Source organism: Pleurodeles waltl, chromosome 12 (genome assembly GCF_031143425.1).
Source record: "Pleurodeles waltl isolate 20211129_DDA chromosome 12, aPleWal1.hap1.20221129, whole genome shotgun sequence".
Taxonomy (NCBI): domain Eukaryota; kingdom Metazoa; phylum Chordata; class Amphibia; order Caudata; family Salamandridae; genus Pleurodeles; species Pleurodeles waltl.
In genome coordinates, this window is record NC_090451.1 from 135,906,766 (window position 1) to 135,928,772 (window position 22,007).

General features: G+C 44.0%; 1 protein-coding gene across 1 annotated transcript in view; it reads left to right on the top strand.

Moving 5' to 3' along the window:
• Nucleotides 1–22,007, top strand: part of LOC138268035 (hydroperoxide isomerase ALOXE3-like) — a 306,669-nt gene that overhangs the window by 61,958 nt on the left and 222,704 nt on the right. The window contains exon 3 of the mRNA XM_069217367.1: nt 6,382–6,466. Coding sequence (XP_069073468.1) covers nt 6,382–6,466 — 85 coding nt within the window. The remainder of the gene's footprint in view (nt 1–6,381; nt 6,467–22,007) is intronic.

Genomic DNA, 22,007 nt, shown 5'->3' on the forward strand with positions numbered 1-22,007 from the left:
TGGCATGCCACCATGCATTGTTCCATGGAAGGTTGTTGTTCCCAAAGATGAGGTCTTCCATTTTGTCCATGTTGAGCTTGAAACAGTTGTCCTTCATCCAGTCGATGACGTTTATCATACATCTGTGGATTTTGGCTCTGGTGGTAAAAGGGTCTTCTGACAGTGAGAAGATGAGCTGGGTGTCATTGGTGTAGAAGATGATGTTATGCTTTGCAGTCAGACAGTGTTGCCATAGGGGTCATGTAAGTGTTGAGGCGGGTGGGACTGAGGGTCGATCGTTGGGAGACACTCCAGATGATTTTCTTGTGTTTTGAGGCGAATGGTGAGAGGCAGATTCTTTTAGTTCTTCCAGTGAGGCATGAGGCAATTCATTTTAGGGAGTCTCCCTGGATTCCAATGTGGTGGAGTCTGTTGATAAGCATGTGATGGGAGACGGTGTCAAAGTCAACTGTCAATTCCAGGATCATGAGAGCTGCTGTACTGCTGCAGTCCAGGAGAGCCCTGATGTCATCGGTGGCTGCGATAAGGGCTGTCTCGGTTTTGTGGTTGGCTTAGGATCTGGATTGAGAGGGGCCTAGAAGGTTGTGTTCTAGGTATTCAGTGACTTGCTTGTTGATAGCCTTCTCAAGAACATTTGCTAGGAAGGGGGGCAGGGAGTTGGGCTGGTATTTTTTCAGTCCAGTTGGGTTGGTAGATGGTTTCTTCAAGAGGGTTCTCACGTTGGCATGTTTCCAGTGCTCAGGGAAGGAGGCCGAGGTGACGGACTTGTTCAGGACTTTCTTGAGCTCTTTGCCAAACGTCTTGCTCTGGAGTTTGAAGACATGGTAGGGTCAGGGGTTTGTGGGTGCTCCCGAGTGCACAGAGTTCATGATGGAGAGTGTGGCTGTAATTAGTGCCCACGTGAGGACTCCTGGGACATTAGGCATAAAATCATTTTTTTTTCTTTCTTTTCATGTGCTATAGACCTTTCACACCGATCCTACCCTATGCATTGTTCTTCTTTTTCTAAATTCCAAGAGAACACTTTTTAACTCAAAATAAAAGCCCTAATCTGTTATCATTCATCATGTTCTGCATGCAAGGTCATAAAGAATCACACTCTTTACCTTCTTGGGAGGCTTTTTCTGTGTTTTTCCTCATTTGCTGGGTCTTTTATGAGATTTGATCTTGCCCTTTTTGTCACAAGAGCAGCACTGAATTGTAAAAGGTAGTGTGTGATAATCAAAGCATGTAGACTATGTGGAATGTATCTGGCATGATTGCTGGAAAGGTATTCAAGCACATATGGGCATAGTACAATTGCTGCAGTTGTCTCCTAACTCCTTTAATGGCGCACATTCTAGGCCTCTGCTTGTGGCTGAGCCACCAACATTTCCCATGAAGAGCAAGTGAACTTAAATAGTAATTGAAATCCACTGGAAAATAAATCTTGAAACACCAAAAAAGTCAGTTTGGAATTTACTTTTCAAAATCAAATACATGAAAATGAGTATGTTAATGAACAGGAAATAGAAAATGAGATAGGAAGCTTAAGGAAAGACCTATAGAAGTTGCATATATGTTATCCTCTTCAAACCAAGCGAAAAGATTGTACTCAAAGGTCTACCTTGTTTGCAGGAAAACCTTAAAGAATGAATGAAGCACATAAAGTTTTCATGGCTCGAATGAGAACATTGACAGCTGAAGCCAAGCATGGAAGTTCTTAGTAGTATTAAGTACTGGAAAGTCATTAAACAATCCATTTTGACAGAGTGAAAGTAAAAGTCTAGGTCCATCTTTAAGTAGACGGTAATTGAAAGTTGGCTGGTACTGGTTTGAAGTTTGACTGTCAGTGGAACAGGAACCAAGCTATAATAGTCTAAAGCCCAGCACAGTTCTACGGTGGGGAAGGTATAAACAAGAACCCTGGTCTAGAATTCATCTCCATTCAAAACAGGAATCCTCCTGCTCATGGTTAGGGGAACCAGCCTTCATCCTTTCAGTTGGTTGAAGTGAATGGCAATGCCATGTGTCAAACAAGTGGCACAGAGCAGTCAGGGCTGCAGTAGATAAAACAAAGACATACATTCTATTATTAACGGGTAGCAATGCCATGTAAACTATAAAGTAAGTGGTCACTAGCAGAATATTATGCCTCTGCTTGGTGGCAGGAGAGCCACTTCTACTAATGGCAACAAATTGTGAAAAGTAAAAATTACTAATGTACCTATACCATTGTTGTTAGACCTGAAAGCCTTAGGGTGGTCACCCTTAACTTTGTGCCTGCCTCCCTCCACTTTTCGAACACTGTTTTTGCTGGTTTCACGACTCTGCACACTTTACCACTGCTAACCAGTGCTAAAGTGCACATGCTCTCTCCCTTAAAACATGGTGACATTGGTTCATATATTGGCTTATTTAATCCACTTATAAGACACCAGTAAAGTGCACTACATGTGCCCCGGGCCTGTAGATTAAATGCTACTAGTTGGCCTGCAGCACTGATTGTGCCACCCACATAAATAGCCTCTTAACCATGCCTCAGGCCTGCCATTGCAAGACCTGTGTGTGCAGTTTCACTGCCACTTCGACTTGGCATTTAAAAGAACTTGCCAAGCCTTAAACCTTCCTTTTTCTACATATAGGTCACCCCTAAGGTAGCCCCTAGGTAACCCATAGGGCAGGGTGCTATGTAGCTAAAGGCAGGACATGTACCTCTGCAGTTTATATGTCCTGGTAGTGTAAAACTCCTAAATTCATTTTACACTACTGTGAGGCCTGCTCCTTTCATAGGCTAACATGAGGGCTACTCTCATATACTGTTTGAGTGGTAGATTCTGATCTGAAAGGAGTAACAAGGTCATATTTAGCTTGGCCAGAATGGTAATACAAAACCCTGCTGATTGGTGAAGTTGGATTCAATATTACTATTTTAGAAATGACACTTTTAGAAAATGAGTATTTCTCTGCACTTAAATCTTTCTGTGCCTTACAATCCACATCTGGCTGGTTTAGCTCCCTTGTGCATTCACTCAGAAAACCCCAAACACAGGATGCTCAGTCACACTTGCATACATCTGCATATTGAATGGGTCTTCCTGGGCTGGCAGGGTGGAGGGCCTGACACTTACATGACAAAGGACAGTAGCCTGCTCTCACACAAATGACTGCCATACCCCCTACTGGATCGAACTGAAACGGGACCTTGTGCACTTTTAAGCCACTCTTTGAAGTCTCCCCCACTTCAAATGCACATTTGGATATTTAAACAGGGTCACTGACCCTACCAACTCAGACACTTCCTGGAGAAGAAACCATGAACCAGAACCTGCAACCTGCCAAGAAGAACTGCCTGGCTGCCCAAAGGACTCCCCTGGACTGCTTTTCTGAAAGGGACTGCTGCCTTGCTATTGCCCTGTTGCCTTGCTGCTCTCTGGCTGTGCTGAGAGGTACTCTTCAAGGACTTGGATAGAGCTTGCCGCCTGTTCCCTGAAGTCTAAGGACCACAAAGACTGCAAAAGAACTCGTGCAGTGAAAATCGACGCACAGCTGCAAGAAATGACTCACAGTCGGCACCGCAGTGAGAAAATCACTGCACACTGAACCGGAACGATGCAGCCTGACTATGCAAGGAGAAGATCGACGCAGTGCCAGCGCTGCAACCATAAATTCGACGCACGGCCCACTGGATCGACGTGAAGCTGAGCTGGAATGATGCAGCTCGACTTCCTGAGAGGAATCGATGACGCACCAGCCGTCTGGCAGAAATTTCCATGCATCAGCCACCAGATCGACGCAGCCCCTTTGACTTTGTCCTGCACACCCAGGATTTTGACGCATCATCCCCAGGGCATCCAAAAAACCTCCAACCAAAAGAGGATCCCAGTCTCTGCGCCGGAAATCGACACAAAGCCTGCCCTGCGTGAAAACTCAATGACGCATCGTCTCTGTGTGCTGGACACACACCTCCCTGCTTTCCACGTATCGCCTCCTCTGCGGTCCCTTGTGGTTAATTTGAATGCAAACCATGTACTTTGTGTTTGCTTTTTGAAAGACTAAAGACACTTAGGCCCTCATTATCACATTGACGGTAAAAACCACCTACCGCCGTGACGACGGCTGCCAAAAGACCTTCGCCACAGCTACCAGCCGTCTGCCATATTATGACCACAGCCGGATTTCCGCCAGAAGGATGACAATAATACTGCAGACGGTGTTCTGCTGGGGGACGCTGCTGCTGGCAGCAGCGCACCATCCCGTCTTTTGCCTTAGGACCCCCTGATGACAAGTAAGTCGGGTGCTCTGACAGGGGAGGGGGGTGTTGTGTGTGTGTTTGGGGGTGTGTGTGTATGTCTGTGCGTGCATGTATGCGGGTGTGTGTTGTGTGTTGTATGTGTGTGCATGTATGGATGTGTGAGCATGTATGTTGAGTTGTGTGAATGCATGTGTGCGTGTATGTATGTAAGTGTGTGCGGGTGTGTGTGTGAATGGATGTATGCATGCATAGATGTATGTTGGAATGGGTGTGTGTATGCATGTGTGCATGTGTGAAGGGAGGTGCGTGTATGGGGGGTCTGGAGTGGAAAGGAGGGGTGGGGGGAACCCAAGGGAGGGGGGTTGGGAAGTCTCCTATCAGTGACAGGGAAGGGATTCCCTGTCATTGATAATTCCAACCGCCATGGTTTTCGTTGCATTAAGGAAGCCAGAAAACCATGGCGGTAGGTGGGGTCATAATCCACCAGGAAGGCAAGTGACGGCTGCTGGGCTAGAGAGTGAAGTCTCCAGCCCAGTGGTCATTACCGCTGTGGCGGTCGGTGTGGTACAGCCAAACCGCCAATGTCATAATATGGAGAAAAGTACCGCCAGCCTGCTGCCAGTAGTTTCCTCCATATAAACGCCGACCGCCAGGGTCATAATGACCCCCTTTATATTCATTTTTACAGTGATATTTCAACATATACTTATTGAATCTTGATCACTTTGACCTGCATTTTATCAGATACATATTATATATTTTTCTAAATTCTGTATGGTGTATTTTTGTGGCGCTCTACTGTGTTATTGCATGATTTATTGCACAAATACTTTGCACATTGCCTTCTAAGTTAAGCCTGCCTGCTCAGTGCCAAGCTACCAGAGGGTGGACACAGGATAATTTGGATAGTGTGTGACTTACCCTGACTAGAGTGAGGGTCCTTGCTTGGACAGGGGGTAACCTTACTGCCAACCAAAGACCCAATTTCTAACAATTGTCACTATAAAAGAATTTTGATGAAACATGTCAGTGCTCCCTTTAGTCTTGTTGATTGCTGAGGGGATATGTAGGCTCTCACAGCTCAGCTTATTTGCACCATTTTCATATTGCTAATCTAAAAATAAACACCTTGTGAGTTTCCTTGACTTTCATAAAAAAAAATTTTTCATTCACTTATGTCCGAAAGCTACAGGACATGACAATATTCAGTTTGATAAAGTTAAAATTAGAGTGTAGAATCCAGTCAGATAGGAAGGGACTGTGTCAGACATTTATTAAAAGTATCCTCTGATCTGGGATGACATAAGTGGTTGAGTTCATTTCTCAAGTTACGTTTGATGGTATTGCACACTCAGGGGACCAGCACTGCCAGAAATCTGCCATCAGGTGTCATGCTTTTCATGATCATTAATGAATTAGGAGGGTAGACAATAATCAGAGATTTGTGGCTGAGGATTAGTATGGTCAGTTTCTTCAGGTTTTCTGGGCCTTTGCCCCAGTTAACTATATGGACTGAGTAAAAAAAGCCTAAACCTGAATTCCACCAGACGTCAATGAAAAACTTTGGGGGGGGGGGCTTCTCAGTGACTTCATTTTTGCTCAAGTTCACGAACAGCCTGACTACCCAGTTCTCTAGTCTGGAAATAGGTTTCTCAGAGGGGCTAGCAAAGTCACTGTTGCAGTAGTCCCAATGAACTATAACAAACTCTTGTCAACTACATCCTATGGACAGTTTGGAGTACTGGAAGGGTGGTATATGGGGATCTGGAGATTGAACATCCTGACCAGTGTGCTGGTATTGGATAGGAAGGAGGAAGAGTAGGGGGAGAGAGTAAGAGGAACTAATTTCTAGATTGAAAAGTATACTTCTGTTCCTATCTTTCTGCCCTCTTCCTTGAACAAGCCTAGAAAACTAAGCATGAACATTTTATAGAAGGGAACTGAACCACAACTGGGCCTTTGACAATTCTGAATGTGTAACTTTTTCATTATTTTCTTCTCTGCATGGGACAGATTAACCTTACTTGTATCAGTTCTTCTTTTCTTGTATATGATAGACATTTTATTCCAAGGCATGTGCTTTTATATGCAATTTTCTATTTCTTCAATGAAAGATTTTACTTAACTTCAGTATTTTCTTTGATTAGGTAGACTGGTCTCTGAAGAAAATCACAACCCTCTCCTCCTAAAATGGAGAGAGAATGAGCTGAAAGAGAGGCAAGAGACCTACAAGTGAGTTATTCTATGTTATGTGAATGATGTAAAACCATAGCAACAATAAACCACAGTATGTGTATTTTATATCTGCTATTTGTCTTCCTACTAGCACATCATAATCTACAAGACTTTGATGATGAAAATGTACAAAGATAAAGCTATTAACATATGTTTTATACCTAGTACCTAAATACAGAGTAGCAGTTGTGGGAAGGTTTTTATTGGGGGCGGAGTCCTTTATAGCCAACACTGATAAGCTGTGGTTTCCTTCATTAGTGATCTGATTCAATGCACAAGATTTCAGATAGTTTACTTTCACTTTCATGAGAGAGTCGGACTTTAATTGCCGTCCTTTAAACCAATAGTGTGCCTAATGAACAATGTATATAGAGCTTCAGGAAGGCTATTCCTAGTAGGAACGAACAGAAAGGACACTGCAGACATAGAAATAATGTACTAGAGTGATGGTGTAGATCCCACCCCACATTCTGATTTCAACCCCTAGGAGTCCACTTCAACCTATTCCTCAAGTTCTCAAAAATGCACCCTTGTGTCCTTGTACCAATGTTCAGCAATCTCCACAGGAGGTCTGTGCTAGATAATTACCTCTACAAATATATAAAGACATATTTATAATGGACAGGCCTGTCTGAGGCAGTCGTCCCCTGTTGCAGCCTGTGGAACAGAATGTTTTAGAGGAGAACTGTTTCAGTACCAATGCAGTATCGTAAGCCATGTGGATTACTATTAGTAGCTAACCTATTATTTCATTAGTATTGGAAAATGGGTTATTGGTAAGGGCAGGTAAGTACCTACACTTCGAAATAGGCCACTAACCTCCACTTAGGTCCAGTTAGGTCTCAATAAATTAAACCCATCTCAACCCTTGGTAGCTTGACAACGAGCGACAAGGCTTAACTTAGGAGACAAAGCGTAAAGCATTTAAAAATCACAAAACAGTAAATAAGTACAACACAAAACACAATAAAAAACCACCCAACTGATAAACATAGATTATATTTTTATCTTTAAAATGAGACCAAAATGATTAAAATTGGATAAGGGGAACCGGAGATATGAACTTTTAAAGAGTTAATGCTTTTTAGTGCTTAGAAACGAAAAGCGCAAATCCGGTCATCTGGTCGCACCTTGACTGGGGCAAAGTCAAAGTTTGAGGCCGACCGCGATGGAGCCCTACCCAGCTACAACTCGCGGGAGGCCTCAGTCAAAGTTTACCTTCAGGCTTAGCCGTTTTCTTGAAGATTTTCTTCAGTGGGACCAAGTCGCCAGTCCAACCCAACCTCCTGGAACTCTTCCTCGGATACGCGTCGCGGGAGCCCTTGGTGGAGATTTTTACCTTTGGACTTAGTTGGTTTTTTCTAGATGAAAATCCTTCGACTGGGGCAAATCTAGATCTTGATCCGACGTCCCTGGAACTCACTTCGGATACACTGCCTGCGAGGTCCCGGTCAACTTTCTACATTTGGACTTAGTCACTTTTTCGGAGACTTTCTTAACTGGGACGTACCTGCAGGTCAGGCCGGGTCATGATTGAGGCAAGTCGGCTAGAGTTGCTGCAGCAGGTCGGTCCCTTTATGGAGCTTTTTTTCCAAAAGTTCTCAAACTTCTTCAAACTTCAGGATTGTCTTCCAGATGTTCTTTAAGGTTCTTTTAGTGTCCGCAGTTCACCCCAAGGTTACAGAAGCTCTGAGATGCTCCTTGAGGGTGCGGGCTACCACTCCCAGAATGCACCTGGCGCAAACTCCAAAACGGCCACTGGACAGTGGTCAACTGGTCCGTTTCTTCAGGAGTTGGTGCATGGGATTCTGGTTAGCAATTTTTCACCTGTAGCAAACAGGGTGCCCCTCCTTGAACCAGTTGAAGCCAGGCAAAGTCCTTGTGGTTAAGCCCAAGTGTGCAGCTGGTGCAGTCCTCCAGAGTGCAGTGTCCAGGTGCAGGTCAGGGGTCCAGCAGGGTAGTCCTTCTTTTTATGTAGTTCTTCTTTGTAGGGATCTGGTAGGGATATGTGGTGTGAGTTCAGCTCTGCCATATTTATCCTTGCTCCTGGGTGAAAAACAGGGTTGGTCCTGGTTCTCCAATCAGGTGCAAGGTCCTTCCCTCTGTCATGACCACTTCCTGGGAAGTGTGGCAAAAATCAATCCCAGGGAACAACATTCCTCAAAAATACATCATGGCTGAAACTGATTTTTGGAGGTTACATATGGCTGAGCCCACCCAGAGGTGTGGCTAAAAATCATAAACACACCCTTCTCCTGCCCTCTCCTAATCTAATTAGGTGGGCACCTAGTTGTCTGGGTTTGCTGGATGTGAGGGAGGTGCTAGGTTGCTCCAAATGTCCTTCCCTGCCTTTGAAGACCAGTTTGGCAGCCCTCTTCCCTTCCTGCTTCTCCATTTGGTGAGGGAAGATCTCCTCCCACATGCACATTCCTTTGTGTTGTTCAGCCCAGGCTACTTCACACCCTATCAAGGCAGCCTAGCCAGGCTGCCAGAGGCTGGCCAATCAGAGCAGAGCACTACAGGGCTGAAGTTGGCAACATTTTAGGTAGATTATAAAACTCTTTATCTGAACAAGTTACATTTAAATCAAACAAAACTGGTGGGATTTATTATAACAATTAATTTGATACCAAACTTAAGGTATCTGACACTTAAAGGGACTTTTTAAATTAAAATAAAGTCTCCCCATTCTAGCCTATGGAGGCCATTCACTAAAATGAGGGGAAAACTAATTTGGCTGTTTTACGTCACCAGGCTTATAAAACTATGTTCATAAGGTCCCTGCTTATAGTTACATGGCACCCAGCCATAGGGGCACATAGGGCACACCTTAGGGGTGACATATGTAAAAAGAAGGTAGTTTAAGACTTTGAAAGTACTTTTCATTCCAAAGTCAAATTTGTATATAACTTTAATTTTAAAAGCAGGCAGCAAGGCAGGCCTGCCTTTAAAATGACACCGGGCACCTCTGCAGTGCAACTATAAGTGCACCACCTTTGCTGGGGTCCCTAAACCTACAAGCCCTACTATATACTAGGGAATTATAGGTAGGTTGACTTAGCCAATTATAATTGGCCTAATTTGCATACTCATACCGAGCACAGGCCCTGAGACTGGTTAGCAGTACCCAGGGCTCCATCAGAGTCAGGAAAACACCAGAAAAAAGTGAAAAATGGGAACAAAAAGTTAGGGGGCATCTGCAGTCAGCCCTGTTTTCTCACAATTAGTTATAAAAAGACCCATTCAGTCAGCCATATCAGAAATGTATCTGGCATTCCAATGACTATTTAATCTTTCCTACTTTTGTTTTGATTTTTAGGTAGTAGTCATTTTGTAAAGGGGGAGTAAATGGCAGATGTTGAAAATGGATCCAACAATTTACACCAGATTACATCATGAGTGCACAGTACTGGTTATCAACAGTATGCCTGCATGTTGTTTGTGCCTGACTCAAACCACTACCCTGTACACAATTTACATAATTGTTAGACCTGACAGCCTTAGTGTGGTATTCCCCCAGACGTATTGCCTTAAACCCTGTTTTTGCTGAATTTATTTTAGTTGGCATTAGAACCCTGTGCACTTTACCCCTGATAACCAGTGATAAATGATTGGGCTAACTTCCTACAACATGGTTCAATTAGTCTACACCTGATTGGCAAAATTAACTTACTTGTAAGTCACGATTATATGCCACTATGGTACTGCCATTTTGACCTGGTAAAAACCCCTTTGCATGGCCCAAACCTTCCTTTCTAATACTTATACGTCATCCCTAATATTGCCCCTAAAGACCCATAGGGCAGAGTCCATGATAGTTAAAAACTACTACTTGTAGGTTTAAGGTTTACATGTCTGGGCTATTAAAAACTCCTAAACTTTTTTTCACTGCTGTAAGCCTACCTCTCCTACAGACTAACACTAGATTACCTTATTACACTTAACAAGTGATAACTTCAAGTTGGGACCAGATAGAGGAATACTGTTTATAATAAAATTAATTGTAATTTTAAATCCTCTTTAGTTGTAAATTTTGACTTTATGGTACTATTCTGATAATGTCACTTTTACAAAAGGGATAATTTTCTACCTAAACCAAGCGTGTCTTTCTACCAGTGTCCATGGTCCATACCTATAAAGGGGTATCCTGTAGTTATTGTATGTATAGATATAAAGACAAAGGGGTCTTGGGTGTGGAACAGGGTGTTATTGTCCTGAGCAGGGATAGCCTCAGGACTTGCACACCCCTGTTGTGACTTCTAAGTGCTGTCTGCCCTGCCAAATATGACTGCAGCTCACACCTAGGCCCTTTGTTACCCTAGACAATCTGGAGCCCAACTCAGGAAAGGGGAAAGGTTAGACAAAGGGGGCATCCGCTACTCACAGGCTGGCACTGGGGATAAAAGTGGCATCTTCGTAACCCCTTATTAGAACACCCCTGGAACTGTGGAAGAATCAGAAGGTCTGCTCTGCTGCCTGAAGAAGGAAAATTGGGCCCAACTGCGTTGAACCCAGTATCTCCAGAACTGAGACACAAGTCCAAGTTCCTGCTTGAAGTACAGGGTTGTAGTGGCATGTGAGTATAAATGACAGAACTTTTTTGGCTCCTGAATGCAGATTTGGAATGTTGAGTTTGTGGTTATATGCAGACGAATAAAGATGTGAAATACATTGCTCTGTGTGTGGCATATTCATTGGTGGGTACCCAGGCTGATGAGGAGGTTACAACTGGCAACGAGATAGGGAATAAGTAAAACAAAGATCGACAGTGCTTTCCGAGAGAGTGCCACATATGCCTTTGTCAAATTGAAGATTGTTGTTTGGCATACATGAAGTCAAAGCACAACTCCAGCCAGTGTGAAACGTTTGAAGATAAAGAAAGCTTCACAGAGAGTCTTTGCACCATCGGTCAACAACCTACTAGCAAGCCTGTACAGAGAGGTAGCGTGCCACTACATAATATAAAGCTATACATTACTTGGCATGCTACTGCTAAAGGCAGACACAAACAAATAAGATAAGAAGCGCTAAGAACGGCCACATTCATCTATGTGAAAAATACACAAAAGTGATTGCTGGCAGAATAATTGATGATGAAGCATACTGTTGTTGCACTTACCAGAGCCTTCATAAGAAGTGCTCTACAATCTCAGTGACAGGCAAAGAGGCCCAAAATGAAGTTGAGCTTACTGTGCTTATTGAGCTGTCCAAAAACTGGGGCGGCATACCACAAAAGCAACTTGGTGGCGGCTCAGCACACCTCTAGAAGACTCCACAAAGTGAAGTGCTCCAATGGAGACCAAGAAAGAGATTACAATTCCACAGATCATCCAAAATGACCCAGAAGCCAGCCCGTCATAGGGTCTCAGGGATGGTGTGCATGAACAAGTTTATCAAAACCACCAAGGGGAGTTGGAGAGAACTCCAGGTGCATTGTCAGCCAGTCCTGTAAATTGTCATAATGCTGCTGCCCCCCTGAAACCACCACCATCATTCGATAGCCAAAAAGCGAAATATTGGCGATAGATGGACCACTTGGATAGAGACATATGATGATTTCATTGATGCACTAGAAGAAACAGATAACAAAAACATTGCCAAGTACCTGAAGAATCTTGCTGGTGACTGAGTAAACGAAGTCAAAGAAAATACCGTGAGCTAATGAAGTTACGTACTATCAAACTAAAGAATCTGTGAATCTTAAGTACAAGCCAATGTCAAATGTACATTTTTAGTAAAGAATGACAAAGAGTTGGTGAAACAATAGGACAATGTATTGAGAGACTGGATACGCTCATCAAGACCTGAATTCAATGATGAAGAAGGAATACATCTAAGAGTTATTAATGGATGCCTGTCAGATTCACTCCGATGATGAATGCTGAGAGAAACTCTTAGTCTGGAGTGCGTTCTCATGGCTGCCAGAGCTGAAGAGTGTGTTGATCAACAAGCTGCTTATAAGGTGTTGGAGGTGGCCAAAGTGAGTCTGTCACTCAAAGCTGAAGGAAACAAGGTTATGTCTCCAAAGAAAAATAAGTTGTGTTTCAGGTGTAGATTGTCATTTCCCCATGAAGGTAAATGTCCTGCCATTGGACAGATATGCAAAGGGTGTGGAAAGGAGAACCATTTTGTAATGGTTTGCAAGGCGAAAAAAAAACTAACTGCATCACAAGGAGATGACAAAATTGTCGATCGGACGTTCCAGAAGCAATGTTCAAGGCACGCTCACAAGGCCAAGCAACAACATCAGTTGCAACAAATCGATGCCAAACAAAGTCAATCATCATCTAAATCATCACTAAAAAGTTTGTCAGTATCAAGAGAAAGTGAAGAAGATGATTGTGCAAAGTCAATGTTTACATCAGGAAAATGCTCACATGTTGGACTGGCTGCATGTGTACACATGGCCTGTATCGACACCCTTGAAAAGTGAAGGTTCATTCATAGCATCTATGAAACACAAGAAAGCATAAGTGCAAGCGCCCATCCATGTGCTTCAAGGTGTGCGTCAAGTGTCTGCACAGCTGCTAATATGGAACTGATCTCAGTGAACTACAACATGAATGCTCATCATGAAATAGTAAGCCAGTTCTCTTCATTGTTTATTGAGTTAGGAAAACTTAGGACTGTGAAAGTATAATTGTTTATTAATGAGGGAGTCCATCCTGTTGTTCAAAGACACAGATGAATTGCATTTCATTTACAAGAAGCTATTGAAAAGAAACTTGAGTCATTATGTAAGCATGGTATCATTTTACATTCTACTGGTCTGATGCCATGGGTTTCTCCCTTTGTGGTAGTGTCCTAAAACGACAGTGGAGGAGCTGTACGCATATGTGTGGATATGCGTCAAGCCAACAAGAATTTGAAAGAGAACAATATCGAGATTTACACATTACTGATATGATAATGCAATTGAATAGTGCAAAAGTCTTCTCTCACCCTGATCAAAATAAAGGATATCATGAGTTGGAACTTGAGGAGGATTACAGAGACAAAATGGTCTGTTTCGGTACAAAAGTCTCATCTTTTGTGTATCATCATCTGCAGAGATTTTTCAAGTTTATATTAGACATATCACAAATCCTGTCATGAATGCTTTCAACTATACTGATGGCACATTAGTTTTTGGGGGTATACAGAAAGAATACAATAAAGCTCTCAGACAAGTGTGTAATTTACTTGATTCAGGTTTAACAATGAATGCTGTGAAATGTGAATTCAATAAAATGAAGCTAAAATTATTTGGCCATATATTTTCTGAATGGAGCATGACACCATATCCAGAGCTGTCAAACGCCAGTCCCACACAAAACGTTTCCATAATATGCTCATTGAGGACTTGTGAACATTTCCATGTGTTCCTACATGGAAAACCCTTTTCTCTTGTGACAGATCATCAAGTGTTGCTGACCATCTTTGGCAATCCAAAGGCCTCCATGCATTGAACATAGGGGTCTACGATTACAAGAGTACATCTACACAATTGTACATCATCCAGGGAAAGATCAAAACCCTGTGGACTACATCTCCAGAGTGCCTATACAATGACAAGTTCACCCTTCTAAGACAATTGAAGCCTACATAAATGTCATTATGAAATCAAACACACCTGCTGCCATTTCATTGGAACAAATTGTCACTGCCATCAGTCAAGATATTGACATTTAAAAATGGAAAGACATTATTACCCATCAGTCATGGAACCAACATATTCAACCTCTTACCAGGGACAATGAATACCAGAAGTTTAAAAATGTCCGTGACACAATAAAGGATTATCCTGAGGGATTCGACAATTGTCATTCCAGAGAGTCTGCGACAACAAATAATTAAAGGGGCAGATGAAGAGCATCATGGGATTGTTGCCACGAAACGAGCTCTCCGAGATAGAGTTTGGTTTCCTCATCTTATTGAACAAGTTAAAAGATCATTAAAAGCTTGTCATTATATAGTGCCTATCATCAAAAACCACTCAACACCGCTTAAACATATCAGAGTTTCCAAAGAATTACTGGTGACTTTTTTGGTCCACTTGACAATGGAAATCACCTGAAGGTGATTGTGTGGATGAATACTAATGTTTTCCACTAGTAGAAGATCTCTCATCCATCACTCAGGAAAGAGTGATTGAGAGATTAGGTGGCATCTCTGCGACATGGACCATTCCTGTGATTTTAAAATCTGATAATGTCCCACCTTTCAGTAGCTGAGAATTCAGAGACTTACTCAATCTGCTGAATGTAATGTCCTTGTTGAATGTTTCATGAATTCATGAAAGAAAGATGTTCAATGTGCTGCATTAGAAAAGTTCAACCTCAACACTGACTTGAATTCTACCCTACGAGCCTACCGTTTAATCTTCACTCAACCACAGGTGAAAGCCCTTCAGCGCTGATGTTTGGGAGATCAATGCCAACCAAGTTACCTCAATGGACCAACACCAGAACTATAACTGAGGAAGAAACCAGTGCAAAAGACTTGGAACGTAAAAAGAAAATAAAGGGTTATGCAGACATGAGGCAACAAGCAAAAGACATTGGCCCTCATTACAACCCTGGCGGTCAGTGGAGAAGTGGCGGTAATACCGCAAACAGGGCGGCAGTAAAAAAATTGGAATTACAAGCATGACGGTGACCGGCATGCAAAACCACCACTTCTCCACTCCGACCGCCAGGGTTGTAAAGACCGCTGGGCTGGAGACTTCGGTCTCCAGCCTGGCGACTGTCACTAAACCGCCGGCGGTATCACGACCCCACATACTGCCATGGATTTCGTGGGGTTCTGTACTGCCACGAAATCCATGGTGGTAGGCACTACCAGTGCCAGAGAATACGTTCCCTGGCACTGATAGGGGTCTCCCCCACTCCCCTCCCCAGAGTCCTCCCCCCAAACCCATGACCCCCTACCGCCCCCCAAAGGTGGTAGGACCCGCCTCCCCACACCCCCAACATTGACACACACACACCCCCCACATGCACACTCACACAACTACACATACTCGCACACATACACACAGACATACACACAGATATTCATGCACACATTTTCCATACACACAACACCCCCGCATGCATACACGCACTCACACACCCCCTCTACACACTCACACTCACACGCACAACCCCATGCACGCACACAACACCCCCCACCCCCCTCCACTAACAGACAATCACCTTACCTAGTCCGGTGATCCTCCGGGAGGGAACGGGATCCATGGGGGCTGCTCCGCCGCCAGCTCCCTGTCACCAGAACACCGCCACACCGAATTATGGGTTGTGATTCGGTGGGCGGTGTTCTGATGACGTGGCGGTGGAGGTGGAGCAGCCTCCACTTCACCGCCGATGGCCAGTATGGCTGCTGGCGGCTCTCCGTCTGGAAAAGGGCGGAGGGCTGCCAACAGTCATGATACGCTGTGCGGAAAACCGCCTGCACTGGCGGTCTTCAGAACGGAGGTACCTCAGCGGTCTTGGTAAAAGACCACCGAGGTTGAAATGAGGCCCATTGTCTTCACAAGAGGAGATCGAGTGCTCGTTCATCAGCTGAGAAAATATAAGTGTGAGTCTCCATTTGATGCCGAGCCATTCTATGTTGTAACCAGCACAGGATATATCTCGACTGCCCAACATATGGGGAAAGTCATCATGCGAGATTCCTCGCATTTCAGTCAGGTGACTCATCAATCATCAGACACTGATGTCAGCTTAGAGACTGTGTCAGAAAGGACAATTGAAAAATCCCAGACTGCCAATGTACCTACATTGCCAAGGCAGATCATGGACTCTCCTCTGTGGCTGATTCCAAGTTTCCAAATAAACGATTGGGACAAGTAATCAAAGCACATAGAAGGCTTATCAAAGAACTATGATTGTGAAGATGTTTGTAAAAACTGTAATTTTTTATTTAACAGAGGGGAAGTTGCAGCGTTTTGAATATAAATGATAGAACCCTTTTGGCTCCTGAATAACTCAGTAGAGCTGTGATGTAAATATTAAAATGTAATAAAGTGAAGCCAGGTTAGAATGTTGAGTTCGCAGTTACACTCAGATGAATAAAGACGTGTAATTCATAGCTCCGTGTTTGGCGTATTTATTAGCAGGTAACCAGGCTGGGAAGGATGCTACAAGGGTCACAGCCAGCTTCCACAGGCCTGCCTGCAACTGCCAGGCTGACCAGCACCAACTGCACCCTCCTGCAACTGCCTGAGTCTGCTGCTGGCCTCTGCTGGAGTGAGCCTGATCTACAAAAGGTGTACAGCATTAGTTTGTACTCCTCCAGAAGAACAGGAGAAGATGCAGAAGTTTTGAACTCCTCATGTCCACAAAGTGACCACTTTGCATCAACAATAAACTGCAAGCAAGCACCATCAATGTAAAGCTCCTGTGGGACCTCCTCTTTGCACTGACAACGACCGTCCTCGATGAACACCAACATGAGACCTGCACTTCACGCAGACAGCTATAGAGATGGGCTGTGATGTGCAGCAATGGGAAGCTCCAGTGATGACCAATTCTTCACCCTAAAGCAGAGGCCTTCCATAACACCGACATGCTCCTCGTGTCGACAATGACCTCTCACAGGACTGTACGACGAAACAACGACTGTAAAAAAAACTACTGCCTTAACAATGAGGTCGGAACACCGACCTCGTTGCTACTACTAATGATTTTACCACGAATGCCTTAACAACGATATTTCCTTGTAAAGGCATTCCTGATAAAATCATTAGCAATAGGCACCATTCACCCTACATCCCTCACCCCCACCCCCCCAACCCCACCCTAAAACCCCCTGACCTCCCACCCACTCCCCAAAACCAAAAACGCCCCACCCCCCCAAACCCACCCCAAAACCTAAAACCCCCTGACCCCCCACCCACTCTCCAAAACCAAAAACGCCCCACCCCCCCAACCCTACCCTAAAACCTAAAACCCCCTGACCCCCCCACCCACTCCCCAAAACCAAAAACGTCCAACCCCCCCCACCCCACCCCAAAACCTAAAAGTCGTGGTTAAAAAAAGCATTGTTGCGCTTTCGTTAACCACGACCTTCGGAAAAAAAAAGTCGTAAAAAAGGATGTTTCCCCTCTCACAGCTTCCGTAAAATGAACAGCACCTCCTCACTCACACTTGAGAATGGTAAGTTTTCAGCTGGACAAACCTGGTCTCTCTATCCAAACCATGAACCATCATCACCAGCCTTCCCTTGTGATTTTCCTCCAGTATAGTGCAACCAGATAACTGTGAATGGCACTAAAAATCGAGCCTCCGGTTCGATTGACTGGATTTTTGTTGCTTGGAGTCATTTTATTTATTAAAGGTTCTTCTATTTTTCTAAGTTGGTTTGGGATTTTTCTTGAGTTGTATTTTAACTTTATTAATGGCCTCTAAGTTAAGCCTGTCTGCTTTTGTGCCAAGTTAGCAGAGGGTTAAGCTCAGACTTTAGAGGTTCACCCTTGCAGGTACTGTGTTTATTATTTGAGTGGGGCTTCCACCATTCTTAACTAATAACAATAATAATGCTATCTTTAGTGCATGCACTAACTTGAAGAGTTGGATTAAATTCTGTAGAATATGTCACAGTGAAAGACAGAATGGCGATTCAGATTCCTTCTCCACATTTCACTACAGACAAAGCCTGTTGTGTGCAGGTTGCAAAGATCTGACAAGGGAGGTGTAGTAAATGACTGCAACCATTTATTAGGGATCTTTAGGGTGTCTCTGGGACCATTTTCCTTTTCACCCTGTTAATTACACAAGGTACTCTGAACTTCCAAATTGGTCAGTAAAATGGTGCATAGGCAAATAAATAGACTAATTGTGAAGGGCCGAGACCTGTGCACTGGAAATGAGTTAGCACGGATATCACATAAAATGTGTGCCTGCACAACATGTATTATAGGAAGGGCCAGGCGTCCATCTGTGACACCTTCTGTAATACCTAAGTATTGTAGGTCACTCACCAGGTGCAAATGTGCAAACCAGAGGCAGGTACATTTTACCCAAAGGTAATTTATTTGCTGTAACTGCATTCCACATTAATATCAGTTAGGCAGATAAGCCTTTTGAGAGGCGGGACTGCAATGTAACAACATGATACAGATAAAAATATGTTGCATATTCGGTCTGTATCTGCACTATGTACAGAGACATCACAAATATCTGTTTTGAATTAGAATCCTGTGTGGTCTATTCTAAAGGTTTTCTCAACTCTGTTTACACAATTGTTCCTGGACAAGGGTCAACCTTCATAAATGCGCAGGACATGGTCCAAGATTAATGTTGAAAATTTAGCCAAAGTTCTCACTTCACTTCTGCTGTCATGTATAAAGTTTGCATTGGCAGGCATTGTTAACTTTATCTTGAGGATATCATTGGCATTTGTCACAATTTCATCCATCAAACTGAGGAATTTACTCCATGACAGTAAAAAGAAGATGCTGTACAGACATTCTTAAAGTAAGGCGAAGTTTATTAGTCAGTCCACGCTACATTTTGCAACCATCAGCAACTCACCCAACTGTCATCCTTAGAATTCCCGGCACCTACATTTTCACTCCAACATTCCATGTTCTAGTACATGGATTCACAACATGCAATCCTATCACCCCATGGCATTCTGATATAGTAAGAGCTGCTAAATCCCAAAGTAGAAGTCTAAAACACAATTAGAGAATCAATTTTGACATTGACTCCAAAACCAAATACAGATCAGCCACAAAAAGCAGCCACAAACTGATCAGGAAAGTACATGCTACTTTCTACACAGATAAGATAGAATGTTCTAATAATTTATCTAAGAAACTATTTGCTACTATCGAATTCTCCTTGCAGCTATATGTTCGTAACCTAGTTATCTCTCCTTCTCAAGAGTTTATTAGAATCTGGCATCATTTCTTCAGAATAAAATTGCATCCACTAACAATAATTACCAAATGGAACCTGATTATGAAGAGTTTAATTTCCTAATTTCCTAAATAAATCTTCAACCGTTTCCCTATGCAATTTCAAATTGATATTGGTTAGCAATACTTTTGATGTTATTACCTCATGCACTGCAGGCTCTACATGTGACCCTTGCCCCACTCGTATTTTCTGCAGAGATAGGGATTACATTGATATGTCTTTGTCAGTTGTTTTTGGGATATTCCTTGTTAGAGCTAAACTTTGGTGAAATATAAATTACGCAGGATAACACACAATTTTGGGGATTTTGCATTCTGCTTGTTATTCAATATTCTCAAAATTATGCCATTATGCATGTACATGTAAATAATTACATGCATTTGCTGTTAGTAAATTGATTGCAAACATGCCACCTACAGGACACAAATTACCATAACACACAGACACAGCATGTAGGAAGTTGGCTCTGTATGTACTATGTCAAACTAAGAAATAGTGTGCACAGAGTCCAAGGGTTCCCCTTAGAGGTAAGATAGTGGCAAAAGTAGATCATTCGAATGCTGTATTTTGCGGTAGTGTGGTCGAGTAGTAGGCTTATCAGAGTGTAGCGTTAAGCATTTGTTGTACACACACAGGCAATAAATGAGGAACACACACTCAAATACTTACTCCAGGCCAATAGGTTTTTATATTGAAAAATATATTTTCTTAGTTTATTTTAAGAACCACAGGTTCAAGATTTACATTAAACACTTTAAATGTAAGGTACTTCACTTAGATACTTTAGGAACTTTGAATGAAAACAATATCATGTACAGTCTTTGTAAAAATGGCAATAAGCTATTTTCAAAGTGGACACTGCACAAATCAACAGTTCCTGGGGGAGGTAAGTAAAGGTTAGATTAGGAGGTAATTAAAACACTTACAAGCCTCAGTCCTGGGGCAAAGGCAACCCACCATTGAGGGTTCAAGGCAACCCCAAAGTTACCACACCAGCATCTCAGGGCCGGTCAGGTGCAGAGGTCAAAGAGGTGCCCAAGACACATAGGCGCCTATGGAGAACAGTGGTGCTCCGGTTCCAGTCTGCCAGCAGGTAAGTACCTGCGTCCTCGGGGGGCAGACCAGGGGGGTTTTGTAGAGCACTGGGGAGGACACAAGTAGGCACACAAAAAACACCCTCAGCGGCACAGGGGCGGCCGGGTGCAGTGTGCAAAGCAGGTGTCGGGTTTCAGGTAGGAAACAATGGAGGTACCCGGGGGTCACTCTAGCGGTGCAGGCAGACACGGGGGCTCCTTGAGGCAGCCACCACCTGGGCTAGGCAGAGGGTTGCCTGGGGGTCACTCCTGCATCAAAGTTCGGTTCCTTCAGGTCCTGGGGGCTGCGGGTGCAGTGTTGGTTCCAAGCATCGGGTCCCTTGTTACGAGCAGTCGCAGTCAGGGGGAGCCTCTGGATTCTCTCTGCAGGCGTCGCTGTGGGGCTTCAGGGGGGTGGTCTCCGGTTACTCACAGGCTTGCAGTCGCCGGGGAGACCTCCCTGAGGTGTTTGTTCTCTGGTTCTCGAGCTGGGGGCGTCGGGTGCAGAGTGTGAAGTCTCACGCTTCCGGCGGGAAACTTGATTCTTTGTTGCAAAGAAGTAGCTGGTTTTGAACAAGGCTGCTGTTCACTGGAGCTTCTTGGTCCTTTAGTCCAGGGCAGTCCTCTGAGGCTTCAGAGGTCGCTGGTCCCTGTCAGATGCGTCGCGGGAGCCCTAGGAGCTGTCCTGACTTGTGGGTGACTCCTCCTTGTTTTTCTTATTATCTCCCCTGGACTTGATGCCAAAAGTGGGGGCTGTGTCCAGGGGGCGGGCATCTCCACTAGCTGGAGTGCCCTGGGGCATTGTAACACAAAGCTTGAGCCTTTGAGGCTCACTGCTAGGTGTTACAGTTCCTGCAGGGGGGAGGTGTTAAGCATCTCCACCCAGTGCAGGCTTTGTTTCTGGCCTCAGAGAGCACAAAGGCTCTCACCCCAGGGGGCGGCAGAAACTCGTCTCTCAGCAGCAGGCTGGCACAGAACAGTCAGCCCTGCACTGAAGGATTGGGTAAAATACAGGGGGCATCTCTAAGATGCCCTCGGTGTGCCTTTTTTTAATAAATCCAACACTGGCATCAGTGTGGGTTTATTATTCTGAGAAGTTTGATACCAAACTTCCCAGTATTCGGTGTAGCCATTATGGAGCTGTGGAGTTCGTTTTTGACAAACTCCCAGACCATATACTTAATATGGCCACACTGTACTTACAATGTCTAAGAATAGACTTAGACACTGTAAGGGCATATTGCTCATGCAGCTATGCCCTCACCTGTGGTATAGTACACCCTGTCTTAGGGCTGTAAGGCCTGCTAGAGGGGTGACTTACCTATGCCACAGGCAGTATTTTGTGTGCATGGCATCCTCAGGGGGATGCCATGTCAACTTTGCCTTTTTCTCCCCACCAACACACACAATCTGCAATGGCAGTGTGCATGTGTTAGGTGAGGGGTCCTTAAGGGTGGCACAACACATGCTGCAGCCCTTAGAGACCTTCCCTGGTCACAGGGCCCTTGGTATCACTGGTACCTTTTACAAGGGACTTATCTGTGTGCCGGGGTGTGCCAA